Genomic DNA, 15,863 nt, shown 5'->3' on the forward strand with positions numbered 1-15,863 from the left:
TTGCCCAACTGGTCCATGTGGAGAGCCTGAGAAACTTCTGAGCCTCCATGTCCCAGACAACAGAACTGCATGCTGCACGCCGCTTGAACTTGCTTGACTCTGTGCGGGATGGTGTAGTCCCCGTCATTACCGAGTTGAACGACCCACATGACCGGTGTTTCTTTTCTGGCTCAGTATTTTTTTCTGGGGGGACGGGGCCAGATCAGACGAAGACCTATGACAGCCACCACCCATTGCCTAAGACGCTCTCCCCTGTGTTCCTCTCTCGCAAACTTAGCTAGCTTATTGAGCGAGCGGGCGGGCGGTGAAGACGTGGTCTGTAGTCAAGAGGAAGCTTCATCGTTGATGACAAACCCCGCCGTTCTGCTCGAAAGGATTGAGGGCGATGGGAGAGGGTTAGGTATATTTTCTAGGCGTTAGGCCTTGAGTATATATCCAAGTATCTAAAGCATGGCATGTATTGTAACATCAGACCCTCTACATGCCCGGCTGAGCACTGTTGGAGAGAACTTGGAACTTGACTACTCCCTCGCCTATCAGTGCAGGTCACAACTACTCTGTAAATCTATCTCCCCTATCAATCGTCCTCTATAATCGCGCCCGGAAATTCGACCTCCCCCCGATTTCCCTCTCCACCCACTTCTTGAGCACGTCCCTCATGATCTTCTGGTTCAGGTTCCGCGGGATCTCGTCCACGAACCGCACCCCTCCCCGCAGCCGCTTGTAGCTGCTCACGCGCGGGTTGAGAAAGTCGTGGATCTCCTTCTCCGAGAGACCTTCGGCCTTGCCCCGCTCGGACCGCACGATGTACGCTCGAGGGAGGTCGTTGCCCTCGCCGTCGGGCACGCCGATGACCCCGGCGTCGGAGATTCCGGGCAGCTGTCCCAGGATGGACTCGACTTCGGTGGGACTCACCTGGAAGGATTTGTACTTGAGGAGTTCCTTGGAGCGGCCGACGATGAAGAGCTTGCCGTCGCGGGCGAAGTGGGCAATGTCCCCCGTGCGGAACCAGCCGTCGCTCGTGTATGCCGCGCGCGTGGCTTCGGGGTTGTTGAAGTACTCCTTGATTATGTTCGGTCCTGAAAACCTAGTCAGTGAAGAAGTACGAATCTAATTTGAATGGGATGGTATCGGATACAGACCTCTGACACACAACTCCCCCCGTTGGTTGTAGCCCAGCTTTCCCCCATCAGGGCCGAGGATGACGGCTTGGATGTTGGGCAACAATCTCCCCGAGCTCCCCGCCCTGTCGACCTCGGTGGCATTCGGCTGCGCCGCCGCGGTGACCGTCTCCGTCATGCCCCAGTTGACCCGCAACACGACGCCGTCGGGCAACATGTCGTGGACCTTCAACTGCAGGGGCAACGGCAGGGGCGACGCACCGCTCATGGCGAACCTGATGGACGCCAGATCCTCCCTCGTGCACTCCTGCACGACTTTGTTCCAGATGGCGGGGACGATGAAACAGGCCGACAACCGAAACTTCTTGATGCTGGCCGTCAGCGTGGGAAAGTCGTACTTGGGGAACATGTACACCTGCATCCCGCACTGCAGGGCCATCATGTTCTGGACGAAGATGCCCACCGCGACGGCGTTCTGCATCACCCCCGGCATGCGGAGGTAGACGCCCTCGGAGATGGCTTTCCGGGCGAAGTGGTCAAAGTGGAAGGCCATCTGGCAGAGGTTGGCCACGATGTTGGAGTGCGTGATGACAACGCCTGTGAGGGTTCAACACGCCCACAATTTGATTAGTTTTGGTTATAATACACCTAGTATCATTTTTTGGAGAGGGGGGGCTTTCCTTGCCTTTCGGACTGCCTGTCGTGCCGCTGGAATAGACGAGACAAGCCGTCGTCCGTTCGAGGACGGCAGGGTCGGTGACCCTCTCCCATTCCAGTCTTCTGTCACTGACGATGGACTTTCCGCCTCCGTCCACGATATTCAACTCGGCGGACACCATTATGACAAGGCGAATGCCATCGACTCCAGATTGTCCGATGGCGTCCTCAGCGGCGTCCCTCGTCTGCGCCGAACAGATCAGGATCTTGGGCCTGCTTAGCCGTATCTGTCTCGCCAGCTCAAACGCGGTTGCCGTCACTGAACATGTCGCGTGGACGCCGCCCGCGCAGATCACGCCGAAGTTATTGGGCGCGACCATGACTTGGTTCTCGACGTACGAGAGGACAATGTCCCTGCCGGCGCCGTGGCTGCCGATGCCGAGGTCGCGATAGCCCTGGCCGATTCGGCGCGTCAGGTCGCGGACTCTGGCGAGGGTGACGTGGTTGGACGGGTTGGATGGGTTGATCCATATCGGGTCGTCGTCCTTGAAGGGTGTGCGGGAGAAGAGAAACGTGAGTAGGTCGACAGAGGGGATGTCGACGTGGTACTGTGACTCGAAGATCATGATTGTAGGTTTGTATATTGTGTGTGAGTTTACCCTTGGTCATCTATGGGAGAGGCCTCTTGATGAAGACCAACATCCACGCTCAGATCATGACGAGAGCTTTCTCGAGAGGCACAGGCAGAGAGGGAGGTGTGCCACCGCAAACTGTACTGGGTCCACTACCGAGGTCGTCGCTCATTGGAGTTTGACCATGGAGAGTCACCCCGTCCTGGACCCTCCTACTCAACTAACCAGGTAGTATTCCCCTACCGCGTAGTGTAGAGTGTGTAGAGTGTAGTACATTGGCAATACCCCCGAACATCCAAACCCTCCACAACAATCGACAATCGGGGAAATGTGGAGTAAAGTACCAGGTGGGGCCGAAGGGGAGCATACAGTAAGAGGTACGTGGCCAGCCTTGTCGTTGGTAACTACTGTAAAGATCAGGATCCAAGATACGACCTGACTTGGACTTCGGAGAAAGGGTCTGCAGAGTAGATATCGGTCAAAGGGGGCTGCCAGAACCGGATGTGAAGGTTCAACAGCGACCGAGAGAACCATGTCATCAGACGCCCCTTTGAAAGGACTCAGAGGTGAGTGATGGATTCAATATCCTGTTCTTGTTCTTCCGTTTGACCAAAATGTGTGTTTGTGTGAGGGAGACAAACAAATATACTCATACTAATCAAACCTCGTCTTGGTACATCTAGTCCTCGAACTGGGCGGACTTGCTCCAAGCCCCTTTGCCGGGTTCGTCACCCATATCCCCATCCCATATGATGCGATCCTCACGGCATCCACCCAAGCCCCCCTCCCTGACTTTGTCATACAAACAGGCTCGTCCTCGCCGACTACGGCGCCGACGTCGTCCGTGTCGACCGACCATTCGAGGTCTTCGGCCCGCCGCGCGACACGCTGTGCCGACGCAAGCGCTCCGTCGTGGTCGACTTGAAGCGGGAGCCGTCGCGATGCGCGTTCCTCGAGCTGGTCAAGGCCGCCGACGTGCTCATCGACCCGTACCGACCCGGGGTCATGGCGCGACTGGGTCTGGGTCCGGACACGCTGCGCGCGCTGAACCCGCGCCTCGTCTACGCGCACCTGTACGGCTTCCGGCCCGGGGGACTGTACAAAAACCGCGCGGGCCACGACGTCAATTACCTCGCCGTGTCTGGCGTACTATCGCTTTTGGGCCGCAGGGACGAGAACCCCTCCCCGCCGGCGAATATCCTGGGCGACTTCGCGGGTGGCGGGCTCGTGTGCGTCGTGGGCATCCTGCTCGCGCTGCTGCATCGACGGGTCTCTGGCAGGGGCCAGCTCGTCGCGGCCAACATGGTCGACGGGACCGCCTACCTCGCCACGTTCATGCGGCAGCAGCAGGGTCACCGGAACTGCGACCGGCCCCGCGGCGAGAACCTCCTCGACGGCGCCGCCCCCTTCTACGAGGTCTACCGGACCAGGGACGACCGGTTCGTCGCCGTCGGGGCCCAAGAGCCCCAGTTCTACGCCAATCTCCTGGCAGGACTGGGGATCGATCGTGAGGTGTTGCCGGAGGGGCAGTGGGACAGGACAGCGTGGCCGCGGACCAAAGAGCTGTTCGCGCGCATCTTCAGACAGAAGACGCGGGACGAGTGGAGAGCGATATTCGACCGTGTCGACGCCTGTGTGACGCCCGTGCTCGGCATGGATGAGACAGAGGGGCCCTTCCACCCGCTCGTCGAGTTGTCCGAGTCTCCCAGTCTCGACGTCCAGGTGCAGGAATCGTATCCCGAGTTGAAGAAGGGATATGGGAGCGAAGAAGTCCTGCATGAGTGGATTCCCCAGGTCAAAGCGTCAATTCATATAGATCCCTCTTCCAAGATTCTCTGCATGAGACGGGACACAAAATTGTAGGCCTCCTGACAGAATATCTTGATGGACTACCTGACGACATCTGATCTGAACCAAGGATGTAAAATATCCGCTGGTCTGTGGAAATATCTTTCCTCCCCTAAACAAGGCGCAACAAAAAAACATCTCTTAACCTCGGAAACAACTCCTCTCCTTCGCTCCCAAACAACCAGTCCATCTCATGTCTTCTAAGGGACATGCTCCAACCTCAAATGGGTTTCGCCGTCATACGCAGAAAGCTCCTTCCTTGCCCTTGCTGCCTCTGCCCGGATGATGCCCTCAATAGCCTTTGAGCGGGGGATGAAGCGCGCCTTGAAGGGTTCCGGGCGCATGTTCTCACTCTTGGTATATGCAAAGATGTCCAATTTGACTTCGTTCCCCTTGAAAGAAGAAATGTGTAAGCCCCACCCCCCCAAAAAAGAGACAAACGTAAGGGGATGGATATTAGGTCACTTACATTCTCGTCCAGACCGGGCTTGAAGTCAAAGGCCCAGAGAAGCGTCGCAATCGTCAAGAACAGCCCTTGCTCGGCCAGGGGTTGCCCGCTGCACTGGCGGCGACCCCATCCGAAAGCATTGTGGCCCTGCTTGTTGGGATAAGGCCGCTCAAGACCGCCGAGGTAGCGCTCGGGCCGGAACTGGTCAGGCTCAGGAAACTCTCTTGGGTTTCGATGGATGGCCCACACATTGCCCGTGATAGGGGTGCCTTTGGGTATCAAGTAGCCCCGATATTCGTCGTCCTGAATCGGCGCGTGTGGGATCCCGCCGAGAATAGTAACGGTCCGCCACCTCAGTGTCTCGTTGACGACAGCTTTGATATACGGCAGAGACGCCTCGTCACTCCAGTCCGGGACTCGATCTTGGCCAACCACTCGATCTAGTTCTTCTTGAGCCTTCTTCAGCTTGTCCGGAAAGACGCACATTGCCAGGATGAAGGAGAGTATCGTTCCGCTGGTGGTGTCGACTCCGCCCCCGATGAGATTAGATGTGAGACTCGAAATCTCCTCGTCGGCAATATTACTTTGTTCTTGCTCCCTGAAGAGACGCTTTGCGAAGTTGTCCTCGGGGGCTTGAGCGCCTTCTTTCGACAGTGCGACAAAGTATCTACGAAAACAAAATCAGCCTGCACCTACCGAAGCGGAATTTTGTCGAGTGAATTACCTTTGCAAATGTTTTGCCATGGTGTTCATCTGGCTCGGCATGGGGTAGATCCAATTGAGCCATTTGGGCAGTTTGGCCAGGAAGGGGATCGATTCGACGATGAAAAGACCTGGGATAATGAGGTCGACCCCTTCCATGGCTTTGAGCGCCATCTGAGCGACATAGTCGTTGATCTTGTCGATGCGGCGACCCCAGCCAATGATAGAGACAATCGAGCACGAGTACCTCTCAACGCTCATGACAAAGTCATCTGGTTTGTCCAGCAGATCGCGCACCAGAAGCTTGGATTCGTTGGCCTGAATCGCGCGCCAAGGTCTTATGGCTTGTGAGCCCGTTGCTGAATGCTGCTCGAGAATAAGCTAAACGGTTCCGTGGCGAGACAATTCTGGACGTACCATTAGGCGACGATGAAGGCGCCACTTGTCTCCGTAAACAAGGCACACCTGGTTACTCTCTGTCGCATTGATCATGTCACCCATGGCGATCATATGAGGTCGAGAAGAGTAAATGTTTGCTCGCTTGTCGAGCAGATCGGATATTGTCCAGATGTCGTTGCACATAATGGTCGGTCTGTGGCCCTGCCAGATGGTGATCATGGGGTCCTTGTAGTATTCCGACCATTTCTCGAAGTCGATCCATGGCTTGACTTTGGGAATCTGGTAGAAGTTGCCAACAAGTGGCCAGGGGAATGGTCCAGGAGGAAGCTTTCGACGCAGTCGAAGGACTCGGATGTAGTCAACAAGGATGAATATCACCGGCAAAGAGATAACCCCAATGACCGCAGCCCGCAGGAGGCTGTAGGAGTCAAAGCTAAGTTCCGTGGTGCCCCGTGCACCCGACAAGTTCTGGAGAACACCCATTTTGCTTCTCTGGCTTCAATAACAGACCAGAAACAGCCTTGGACAATACTGCAACAGAAATAGTCCACATGTCCTCTCTGTCTTTGAAATATCCAGCAGCATAAGTAGAGAGCACGGCCACAGGGTCCCACATGATTGATGTTCTGCCTGGATGATCCTTCGAGACAACAAAAAAGACGCCCACATGAAGTCGCCGACGGCTGAATCTTTCATGTGGAGAAGGGATTCTGAATCCGTGCCACGCCTCCAGGCTTTGTTCGTGGAGAGGCTTGTGGGGTTGACGAAGCGTCTCCAATGCTTCAGCAAGGCCAAGCCGAGATCCGGGGTATTTTCCGTGCTTTCGTACCTTGTACCTCTCGGCAGTTGAGGGGGCATTGCGCAGCTGAGCTTGGTGGTCGTCTGGCGTTTGCAGTCATCTTGTCTTGATAAATGGCGGTCAAAAGCTGGGGGATTCTCCAACAACCTTGAGCATCGTTTGTGTGTTACAACCAGCATTTCGGCCATCAAGCGAGCTGCAAAGAAGCCGCCCACAGAAACATGGCCCAACTGGAAGGCTTCCTCACACGTTACGCTACCACCCTCTCACCTACGATCCTGATTGGGAGTTTGGTGGGGCTTTGGGTTGTGTACAATGTCTTTGTCGCTCTTCGAGACCCCCTGCGGTCGGTGCCTGGACCCTTTTTGGCCAGGTTCACAAGGCTGTGGTACCTGAGAGAGGTAGACTTCTTCCAAACTCAGAGATGATCGTCGTTGATCCTGACATCTCCAGGTGGCTCGAGGTCGATTCGAGAGGACGAATATTGCGCTCCATAGGAAATATGGTACTGAACTTGCACCTTGCCGAATTCTTCGCTGTGATTTTCAAGCTGATCTTGCTAGGACCGATTGTGCGAATTGCTCCAAACTATTATTCCATCGACGACGCAGACGCCATCAAGACCATTTACGGCCATGGGACAAACTTCGTCAAGGGAAAATGGTACATCGCCTCCAACAACCCCAAGAACAAGCATCCAGATCTCTTCACCGACCTCAACCCCGAGTCCCATGCCATCAACAGGCGCAATGTCGCGTCGTTGTATTCGATGACGAGCTTGGTCGCTATGGAGCCGAATGCTGTGGCGTGTGCCGAAATCCTGGTCCAGAAATTCACCGAGTTCGCAAAGAGTCACACCCCTATCAACCTGCAAGTCTGGCTGCAATACTGTATGTACCGTCGAATCTGTGCTGGAGCTGCAACACGAAATATCTTCACAAAAGTCTCCTGGCTAACGACACATCAGACGCTTTCGATACCATAGCACTCATCACGGTAGGTCAAGCCTCTTGAGGTTCGCTCCACCTGGTCTGCTGAGGTTAACATATTTCCAGCTCAGCAAACGATTTGGCTTCTTGGACACCGGCAAAGACAATGGCAATATGATCGCTGCCCTGCACTCCTACCTCCTTTACCTCTCAAAAGTGGGCGTGTACCATGAATGGCACTATTTCCTCAACTGGATTTTGTCAATGTTGCCCAATGGTGGAATGCACTACATGGGCACGTTCATGCAGCAGCAGGTTCTGGAAGGTCAAAGACAAAAGTCCAAGAGCCTTCTGGAGAAAGACGAGTCGAAGCCAACAGACGACTTCTTGACAAAGCTGCTGAGGATGCACGCCTTGCAGCCGGATAAGTTTCCCATGGAATCAGTGTTCTCGACCTGTGGGACGAATATTGGTGCCGGGTCAGATACCACGTCGGTCAGCCTGGCGGGTATTTTGTACCACTTGATGAAGGCCCCTGCCGTGCTGGAGAAGGTAAGACGAGGATGAGTCTTGCAGAGCTCAAAAACTCCTTGGAGATCCATAATATTCTGCGTGTGGACGACCAAGCGTGCTAACCGCGTGTAGCTGCGACAAGAACTCGACCAGGCGATCGAAGAGCGCGGGTCAAACGACATACTTTCCTTCCAAGAAGCACAGAAACTGCCCTATCTCCAGGCCGTCATCAAAGAAGGCCTTCGCTGCCATCCCGCAACTGGTCTCCCTATGGTCCGTGTCGTTCCCAAAGGTGGCGCCAACATTGCTGGGAAGTATTTCCCCGAGAAGGTGAGACTTCAGCTTCCTCTCCCGGTACTCAGGGGAAGGACTCTCTCAAAGTAGTAGTGCTGATGTCTTGAGCGACAGACCGAGGTCGGCGTGAACAGCTGGGTCGCACACTCCAACAAGAAGATCTTTGGCCCAGACGCTGAAGAGTTCAGACCCGAGCGCTGGCTTGAGTCTCCTGAGAGAGCTGCAGAGATGACTCGCTATAACCTCACGGTAAGTGAGGCGTTCACCAAATGCCCACCCTCCCACTTGTGTTCTCAGGCTGATGTTGTCGAATAGTTTGGAGCTGGATCCCGGACCTGCATCGGTAAAAATATCAGTCTGCTCGAGATCTCAATCCTGATCCCCGAGCTGGTGAGGAAATTTGATTTCACACTTGTGGATCCAAACAGGCCACTGGAGATAGAGAATGCCTGGTTTGTCAAGCAGAAGAACTTGGACTGTTATGTGAGTTTGAGGAAGTAGCATTGAGTCTTCAAGCGTCCAGAGTTTGCCGAAGCAATATAGTGGGATATCATGGATCAATATATCAAGTTTCGCGGTTGCGAATTTGCGGAGACTGACCTTGTGGAAGTCGACGCACTCTATATCTGAGGCTGGAGTGTGTGACCCTCTTGTCCACAGTATTGCGCTGAGAGCCGAAAGTTGCAACTTGTGTCGATACAAACTTGGGTGTCTTAACAAGCTGCCTGGGGGCCACCCACCAGACCAGCACCACCGTTCAAGCAGGACTGTGGACAGCCTATCGTAAAGAGGCCCATCGGGCTGCGGCTAGTTACGACTTCTGGGGAATCCCGAGGCAGTCAACCCCATCGACTTGCCTGTAGCGTGTAAAGGTAGCTGCCTCCTGACCAAGGCAGCAAGGCTGAGGTCTCTGTAGGGGCGAGGATCCCACGCCAACGAAGGCAGCTCTAATGATTGGCCCAGACCTCCACGACCAGGGGGCAAACAGCTGGCCAGCCTATCGTTGACCTTTGTCGCGCTGCACAGCCTTTAAGCAGTGACCGGGGTACCACAGCCTTTCGAACAAAAGTCGTTGACAGGGATATATAGACCTGCGCCCTAATGCTGGAGGGAAGATGCTCCTCCCCATACCATCATCGACAGCAGTCACCGCGACAAAGTGATCCAAGAGACCCAGCATCAACACACAATACCATTTCCTGCATCACCCTTCTCTTGTTCAGCAAACCTCTTCTGCAAACCAGACAGACTCTTCCCCCGGCTTCGTGTGGATTCAGCCTTGCAGAACGCCTCCAAGCAACCTGAAGCAACCTAGCCGCCTACTAGACCCCTCCAAGGACACCGCCACACTCAAAGGATCCAGGATGGCTCTCACACTAGACGGCATCATGACTATTGTGTTTGGTGTCTTCATGGCCATCATGTCTCTTGTGTCGTTGTGGCAGGCGGCACACTTCGCCGCACGTGGTCATCGAAGTGAGTCCGACGCCGTCTCGATCGATGAGGCCTTCGAACTAACCGAAGTGTAGCTCGCGACCCTCGAGTCAACAGCTTTGAACTGGAGGCATGACTCTGATGGTGGCGGCATTGTACAACATCACCTTTGACAACAATAGCATCAGAGCGGCATTCTTCATCAAATATCCAGCCACGGTGTTGTGGTCATGAGGAGGTACTGGAGGGGGCAATGGCGTCAAGGTGTTTGAAGATTTGTCCGCTACTGGGTTTAGTTATGCTTTCCGCCAAGGTCCATCCCGTTTGCCTTACGACAAGCTGGTGAAGCACAGGGAATCAACAAGGAGTTTGCTATTCACAATGGAAGGACGAATCAGATGGCACAGCATAGAAGTGAGCCGATTTGGCCTCGCTAGGTAGAAGCCAATCCAGCCATGATTCGCACCCAGCATATTCTCGCAGACACCATCCATAACACAGAGGTTGGAACTGGCAGATAATATTAGAATAGACACTACCTGTTTGATCTGTTCAGATTCGTGACAAGGTCATCAACACCAAAACATTTTCTCATGTTGGTGATTTTTGTGTACGATCCCCCAACACCGCATTCCACCAGCCATGCACGTTCTGGACGGGGACCAACCAAGGAAAAAAGGTCTGTACAATAACCGACTCTTCACTCGCGATATATCTCAATCTCCCTGTGCCACCATCGCTAGCATCGTGGAGAAACTGCAGCTCCTATGATCCGTACTCCTTGTCGTGAACAAAGCTGCCTCTGCTCCTTGTGCTCCTACTCCTTCGGCCTCGGAACGTGAAACCTCGCGACTTGGTTGTTCTGGGTTCGCGACGTGAGGATCCGCCCATACAGAAGAGGACGGTGCAAATCAAGAAGCACGCAAATGCAGCCCATTCAAACCCAAAGGCGTACTTTCCAATGTCGGAAGCTTGACCGTTGTTTCGGAAGTTGTTGCGGCCTTTGACGTACGCGGCGCTGTTGACTCGTTAGCACACTTGCGCATGGCACACAGCATACATGGACTCACGTCATAAGAGATGCCTGGATTGCCTGGAAAAACATGGCCAGCATGCTCAAGAGACCACTGAGATAGGAGCCCAATCTGGTGCACAGGGCGAGAAGGCCAGTAAACAACGCGCAAACGCCGAAGAAGAGCGCAATGAGCATGAAAGCAAACATGAAACGAGTCATCAAGAAGTAGTACCCATGACGCTCAACAAAGTTCCGAGGGACATTCACCGTGGTGTCAAAGGTTCGGTGAGACGCAGGGTCCAGTGGAAATGCCGGATGTACATCTGAGTAGTGCTGGTCGCCGCAACGTGTGCGTCCGTTCTGAACACCGCACACGTTCCAATATGACCATCTTGACACGGGAGGAGCTCCCGGAATATTTGCGGTATCTGCTTGTAGAATGTAGAATTTGTTGACAGGGCCATGCTCAACTGCGCCCGCGAGGAGGATGAAGAACATGAACAGAAGGCCAGCGGCGAGGAGGATTAGCGATGCCAGGCCAAAGAGACCGTTACCTGTGACGCGGCAGTCAGTACGAGGTGCCTCGGGATCGTCGTCTGCAGGACCAAGCTTCACTTACGGGACGCCATGGCGGCGCAGTGAGCTTGAGGGTGGCTGGAGCTTGCAGCAGAGTGCCCAACGGCGCGACGAGATACGAAATGTAGAGAAGGGTGGCCTGGAGGGACGGTTTAAAAGGTGGGAGATGTGTGTTGGGAGCGATAGAGGAAGCAAGCGCGGGGTGTAAAGAGTAGATAGCGGTGGTGTGGGAGGAGAAGGTGCTCTTGTACTAATGCAGCAGTGGTAAGAGAGCAAGAGAGCTTGTGATTTACGTATGTTGGTCGCTCGGTATGCAGGCAGTAGATGTAATGCAGTGTCTTGGATGAGGTCACCCAACCAAAGGAACCAAAGGAACTGACCACCCACTAGAGCTTGGATCCTTCCTGTCTCTTGGAGTGACAGCCGACTACTGGAGGTACATTTACCGGAGAGCTTGGAACGCTGTGGAGAGGGACCAGGATAGGGAAGCCGGAGAGGGCCATACGTAGTGGTACTGCAAAATTGTTGGAGAAAGTTTAGAGGGCACCCACAGCGCCCAAGACGGAGAGTACAGGGACGGACAATAATGATGGCCTGCCCCCAAGACTCAAGCGCAGGCCCCCCACACCGACTCCAAGGGCATCAACTTTGGCTCCAGGGCTTTCCCGTGGACACTCAGATGCCTTGCTTGGGTGGGCGATGACGCACCTCCGAGCAAACTGAGGTTAGAGGTCCAACACTGTAGCGCAGCATGCTGCAGCACAACAATTCACCACGTCATCAACAAATGCTCCACTTAGTACCACCATCAGGCAATACTAGTTCCTAACATGGCTAGTATCCGTGATGGGCTCCAATAGCTGAAAACTCTGATCCTCGCCAATCCTCCCATCTTGGCCAAGCTGGAAAAACACCGGTCCGCAGTCTTGCAGTCTCACATTCTCGCAGCTTCACTGGTGATGCGGTGACCCTTTGGTGCCATCACCTGATATCGGAACCATCCTTCCACCTGGAGCCAGCCTTGCTTCCTCGGACAGTACTTTGCAATTCACTCATTATTGTCCTGCTTCCCCATGTTTAACACATCTTTTATTTTCTGACTATCGAGGTTTCCACAATGTCCACATGGGTCTATCCTCCATTACCTCCCGACGAGCTTCGAAAGGCCGAGAATGACTCTTTGGTATGGTTGAACAAGTGACAAATTGTCCATACACTGACTTGCCCTCAGAAACTTGAGCTGCGATGGCTCCTGGAGTCGCTGCAACGTGCCTTGCCTGCTCTCAAAGAAGCTCTGGAGGAATGTGCTGCACTGTTGGCGCCGAAAGAACCCGGATCGACACTGGTCCTGTCATCACTCAGATCCGAGAGTGTAAAAGGCTTTGTAACAAGGGTTGGCACCAAGCTTCTCAAAGGCGTACGCTGGCCCCCTAAAATTCCCCGAACCTACCTGGTCTGAAAGCGTTACAGGACATCCATCTTCGGCTGACTACGTTGCCACCAAATACCCCAAGAGGTACCACTACTTCCACACCCTCGACTCGCTTGATGTTCCATTCCTCCTCTTCATCTTCCGAAATTGTCCTCTCTCAACTGTCAGCCGTCAAGTCTTTACTCAATGATTCACTCGACGTAATCGATGTGTCAAGGTGGACCGGCCAGTCGACTGACTCCTCCTTCATCTCGGGCCAATTGAAGTTGCTACATGACCATTTGCGTGAAGCCAAGGCCTATTTGAGAGGTCCAGTGACCGGTGCCGATATCTCCTCTATCCCAGGGGCTGAATGGTGGCTAAATAGCCCCGATGAAAACGTGTTCCAACCACCGTTGGGTGAAAACCTCAGTTTGCACTTTACGATCCAGGAAGCCAATCTTGTTCTCACTGTCCGAACCCTCGCTCCAACTTCCCCTGGTGGAACTCCCAGCACCCCTTCCGAGGGATCTTTCTCGCTCTCTGGACTCAACCTCAGGACGAGGTTACTGGGGCTAGGTCCCAAGCCTCCAACTCACGACGAAATGGGTGAAATCTTTGAGTGGCGCGGACGGCAAGATGTGATTGTCCGCGAAAAGGTTCGAGTGGAGACGAGCGATCCCAGTCTGCTTAGCATTGCCGCAAAATTGAGTGCGCTGGAGCATGAGGTTGGCCGTTGGAGGATGAATCTTCGCATCATTCTGACGGGCAGTACTGAGGAGGATTGAATTGGATACGCCATCAAGTTTGTGTCTTGCTTCGACTACTGCACGTTCCGCAAAGGCTTGGTTCACCAGTCGACGCTGTGATCTTCACGGTCCATACTCCATACAATTTCCATCCGAAGCCGATAGTCTGGTGGAGCGTTTCACGTGATGTGCAGCTTCGTTCGCGCCAAAAAGTCAAACCTGCAGCGGGACTTTGCCAGTTTTGGCCGTTAGGGAGTTTGGTGCTCCCCAACCTTGCATCCAAGTGCTCCCGCATGTTGCACTCTTACAACCTCAACCTCAGCTGCTCGTTCTCTTCTTGCGATGCTCCGACCAAGGCGCATTCCCTCTCGGCTCGAACAATGGCCTTCAGCGCAGAAATAGCACACTTTGTGCGCTTCCCCTCTCGCGCATAAAGACGAAGTCTAAAATGGCAGCACAGGCGTCGTTGAGGACAAAGACTGTTCCTCCTCCCGACAGTCCTTTGTTCTCGACAGAACCAAAAAACCTGGGCCGGGTTTTTGTTCCTTGCTTTCTTCGACACAGTCTTACCACAAGTAAATCACACGTGGGTACACATATAACATGGCCCCCGAAGTCGTCAATGGGTTCGCCGTGGTTGCAGATAAGGAGCGATCTTCTTTAACAAGGATATTCCATCGACGATTCAGCTCTTCGAGTAAAGTCAACACCAAAATGTCAACTTCCAATACAGGTATGGAGCAAACAGGCGCTGTCCAGAGCGAAAGTTCTGCTCGGATTGAGACTACAAGACCACCTCACCTTCGGCGCCGGATTACGATTGGCGGTTCGGGTCAAGATGCTCAAGCTGCCCAACACACGTCTTTGCCAACAGACACAAGGCATGCCTCAACAACTCTTCAAGGCGGAGGATCCGGGTCCCTAACTGCGAAATGCCATTATCCTCCCACGAGCTGGAGGCCCACTCCACCTGCTCAACTTACCGTTTCGGATGTTGAGGGAAACCATCTGTCAGGAAGCGGTTCAAACGGTGAAGACGATGGGACTAGGAAATCATCCACGACTGTCCAAGTCGCAGGATCTCATCTCAACCCTCCTCCCTCAAACAGTACGATGACTGCCAGTTCGCCGGAAAAAGCGAGGGGCCCTCCAGCATCATCCAATGGTGAATATCGATCTTCTCCGGCTCGACCAGGCTCTCGTCGCCGCTACAGTATAATCTCGTCCATGTCCACCAACTCAACAAACGCAGGAATCTCACCGACTAGAACGACCGGCGGATCAACTTTAGGTCGGCGAGCTTTTGGTGGAATCGCCACTCTGCCAGATCCGAGGACTGTGTATGCTCACACGTATCACTACACGGTCTGTGCTCACACATCACCTCCGATGTCCCGACCCCTCAATGTGCAGCCTAAACTCGTGCGGTACAGGGAAGGACTTCTGGCGTATCCCCCATTTCATCTGCGTGGGTACAATGCTGATCAATCAATTGCACCTCCCACGATCTACATCCTGGATGGATCGTGCTCCGACTGTGACATCAAAACACGACGCCACGCCGAGTCAAAGGTCCTGTCTAGATACTCCCATCAGCTGGAAAATCTTTACATCCAGCTGAGTCTCGTTCAGAAGGACATCGCCAACAAGAACCACGACGTCTCGATTCCTGAAAAAAGCGACAGCGCGGTAGCCATGTTTTCATTCCCATCGACCCTAGAACTGGAGACCGAGGCGACCCAAGCGATTCTGGAGATCGAGGATCAGCTGGACCAATTGATCAGTAGCCGTGATCGTGAGGTTAGACAGATTTGGAACGGATACACTGCGAGGTGGGGTCCGGCAACAGTCGGAATTCATCGCGAACACAAGACTCGCGAAAGAAGTCAAGCAAGAGCCGCCGTCACATCGGACAACATGTCTCAGGACACTGCAGCCTCATCAACCGGCTTCGATGTCCCTTTAAGTGATCACAGTCCCGGCCGAAGTCGCACGATGACCACACTGAGCACGAAACCAGCCTCTCACGTGAGCCGAAATAGCAGTTCCGATACCCACGCGCGCACCAGATCTGTCGGCGGTCCACAGGAACGATATTCGGACGGAACATATGGACTTAGCGTCGACTCGTCAGTGGATGGTGTCAAAGGACGGGGTCGTATGGTGGTCGATTGGATCCGGCCGTCACGACGGGAAGGTAGGAGCAGGAGTGTCGCCAGGGCGACAAGCCGGACAAGCAGTCGAAACGTGCCAGATAAATGAAAACGAGGACAATCAACGAGGAACATGGGATGCATATCTTTTGGAATTTCACACCATGGGCAATCGGGAGAGTC

General features: G+C 54.1%; 8 protein-coding genes across 8 annotated transcripts; 5 read left to right on the forward strand and 3 right to left on the reverse strand.

Moving 5' to 3' along the window:
- Positions 1 to 588: 588 nt before the first annotated feature.
- On the reverse strand, positions 589 to 2,404 carry Z517_08897 (uncharacterized protein; the record flags this gene model as incomplete). The annotated part of the gene is made up of 3 exons (XM_013427411.1): positions 589 to 1,079; positions 1,143 to 1,718; positions 1,816 to 2,404. 3 exons carry the CDS (start codon positions 2,402 to 2,404, stop codon positions 589 to 591), a joined length of 1,656 nt encoding a protein of 551 aa, XP_013282865.1.
- Positions 2,405 to 2,942: 538 nt separating this feature from the next.
- On the forward strand, positions 2,943 to 4,273 carry Z517_08898 (uncharacterized protein; the record flags this gene model as incomplete). The annotated part of the gene is made up of 3 exons (XM_013427412.1): positions 2,943 to 2,976; positions 3,094 to 3,133; positions 3,220 to 4,273. The coding sequence occupies 3 exons, from the start codon at positions 2,943 to 2,945 to the stop codon at positions 4,271 to 4,273; spliced, it is 1,128 nt and encodes a 375-aa protein (XP_013282866.1).
- Positions 4,274 to 4,458: 185 nt separating this feature from the next.
- Z517_08899 (uncharacterized protein) lies at positions 4,459 to 6,290 on the reverse strand (the record flags this gene model as incomplete). The annotated part of the gene is made up of 4 exons (XM_013427413.1): positions 4,459 to 4,650; positions 4,728 to 5,373; positions 5,431 to 5,774; positions 5,826 to 6,290. 4 exons carry the CDS (start codon positions 6,288 to 6,290, stop codon positions 4,459 to 4,461), a joined length of 1,647 nt encoding a protein of 548 aa, XP_013282867.1.
- Positions 6,291 to 6,827: 537 nt separating this feature from the next.
- On the forward strand, positions 6,828 to 8,843 carry Z517_08900 (uncharacterized protein; the record flags this gene model as incomplete). Its single annotated transcript, XM_013427414.1, has 8 exons — positions 6,828 to 7,007; positions 7,060 to 7,111; positions 7,170 to 7,496; positions 7,574 to 7,602; positions 7,662 to 8,087; positions 8,181 to 8,378; positions 8,457 to 8,591; positions 8,658 to 8,843. 8 exons carry the CDS (start codon positions 6,828 to 6,830, stop codon positions 8,841 to 8,843), a joined length of 1,533 nt encoding a protein of 510 aa, XP_013282868.1.
- An 863-nt stretch (positions 8,844 to 9,706) lies between these two features.
- On the forward strand, positions 9,707 to 9,912 carry Z517_08901 (uncharacterized protein; the record flags this gene model as incomplete). The annotated part of the gene is made up of 2 exons (XM_013427415.1): positions 9,707 to 9,818; positions 9,872 to 9,912. The coding sequence occupies 2 exons, from the start codon at positions 9,707 to 9,709 to the stop codon at positions 9,910 to 9,912; spliced, it is 153 nt and encodes a 50-aa protein (XP_013282869.1).
- A 629-nt stretch (positions 9,913 to 10,541) lies between these two features.
- Z517_08902 (uncharacterized protein) lies at positions 10,542 to 11,420 on the reverse strand (the record flags this gene model as incomplete). The annotated part of the gene is made up of 3 exons (XM_013427416.1): positions 10,542 to 10,794; positions 10,847 to 11,345; positions 11,411 to 11,420. The coding sequence occupies 3 exons, from the start codon at positions 11,418 to 11,420 to the stop codon at positions 10,542 to 10,544; spliced, it is 762 nt and encodes a 253-aa protein (XP_013282870.1).
- Positions 11,421 to 12,484: 1,064 nt separating this feature from the next.
- Positions 12,485 to 13,566, forward strand: Z517_08903 (uncharacterized protein; the record flags this gene model as incomplete). The annotated part of the gene is made up of 3 exons (XM_013427417.1): positions 12,485 to 12,550; positions 12,599 to 12,784; positions 12,838 to 13,566. The coding sequence occupies 3 exons, from the start codon at positions 12,485 to 12,487 to the stop codon at positions 13,564 to 13,566; spliced, it is 981 nt and encodes a 326-aa protein (XP_013282871.1).
- Positions 13,567 to 14,130: 564 nt separating this feature from the next.
- Positions 14,131 to 15,789, forward strand: Z517_08904 (uncharacterized protein; the record flags this gene model as incomplete). The annotated part of the gene is made up of 1 exon (XM_013427418.1): positions 14,131 to 15,789. One exon carries the CDS (start codon positions 14,131 to 14,133, stop codon positions 15,787 to 15,789), a length of 1,659 nt encoding a protein of 552 aa, XP_013282872.1.
- Between the last annotated feature and the right edge of the window lie 74 nt (positions 15,790 to 15,863).

Source organism: Fonsecaea pedrosoi, assembly GCF_000835455.1.
Source record: "Fonsecaea pedrosoi CBS 271.37 unplaced genomic scaffold supercont1.5, whole genome shotgun sequence".
NCBI lineage: Eukaryota > Fungi > Ascomycota > Eurotiomycetes > Chaetothyriales > Herpotrichiellaceae > Fonsecaea > Fonsecaea pedrosoi.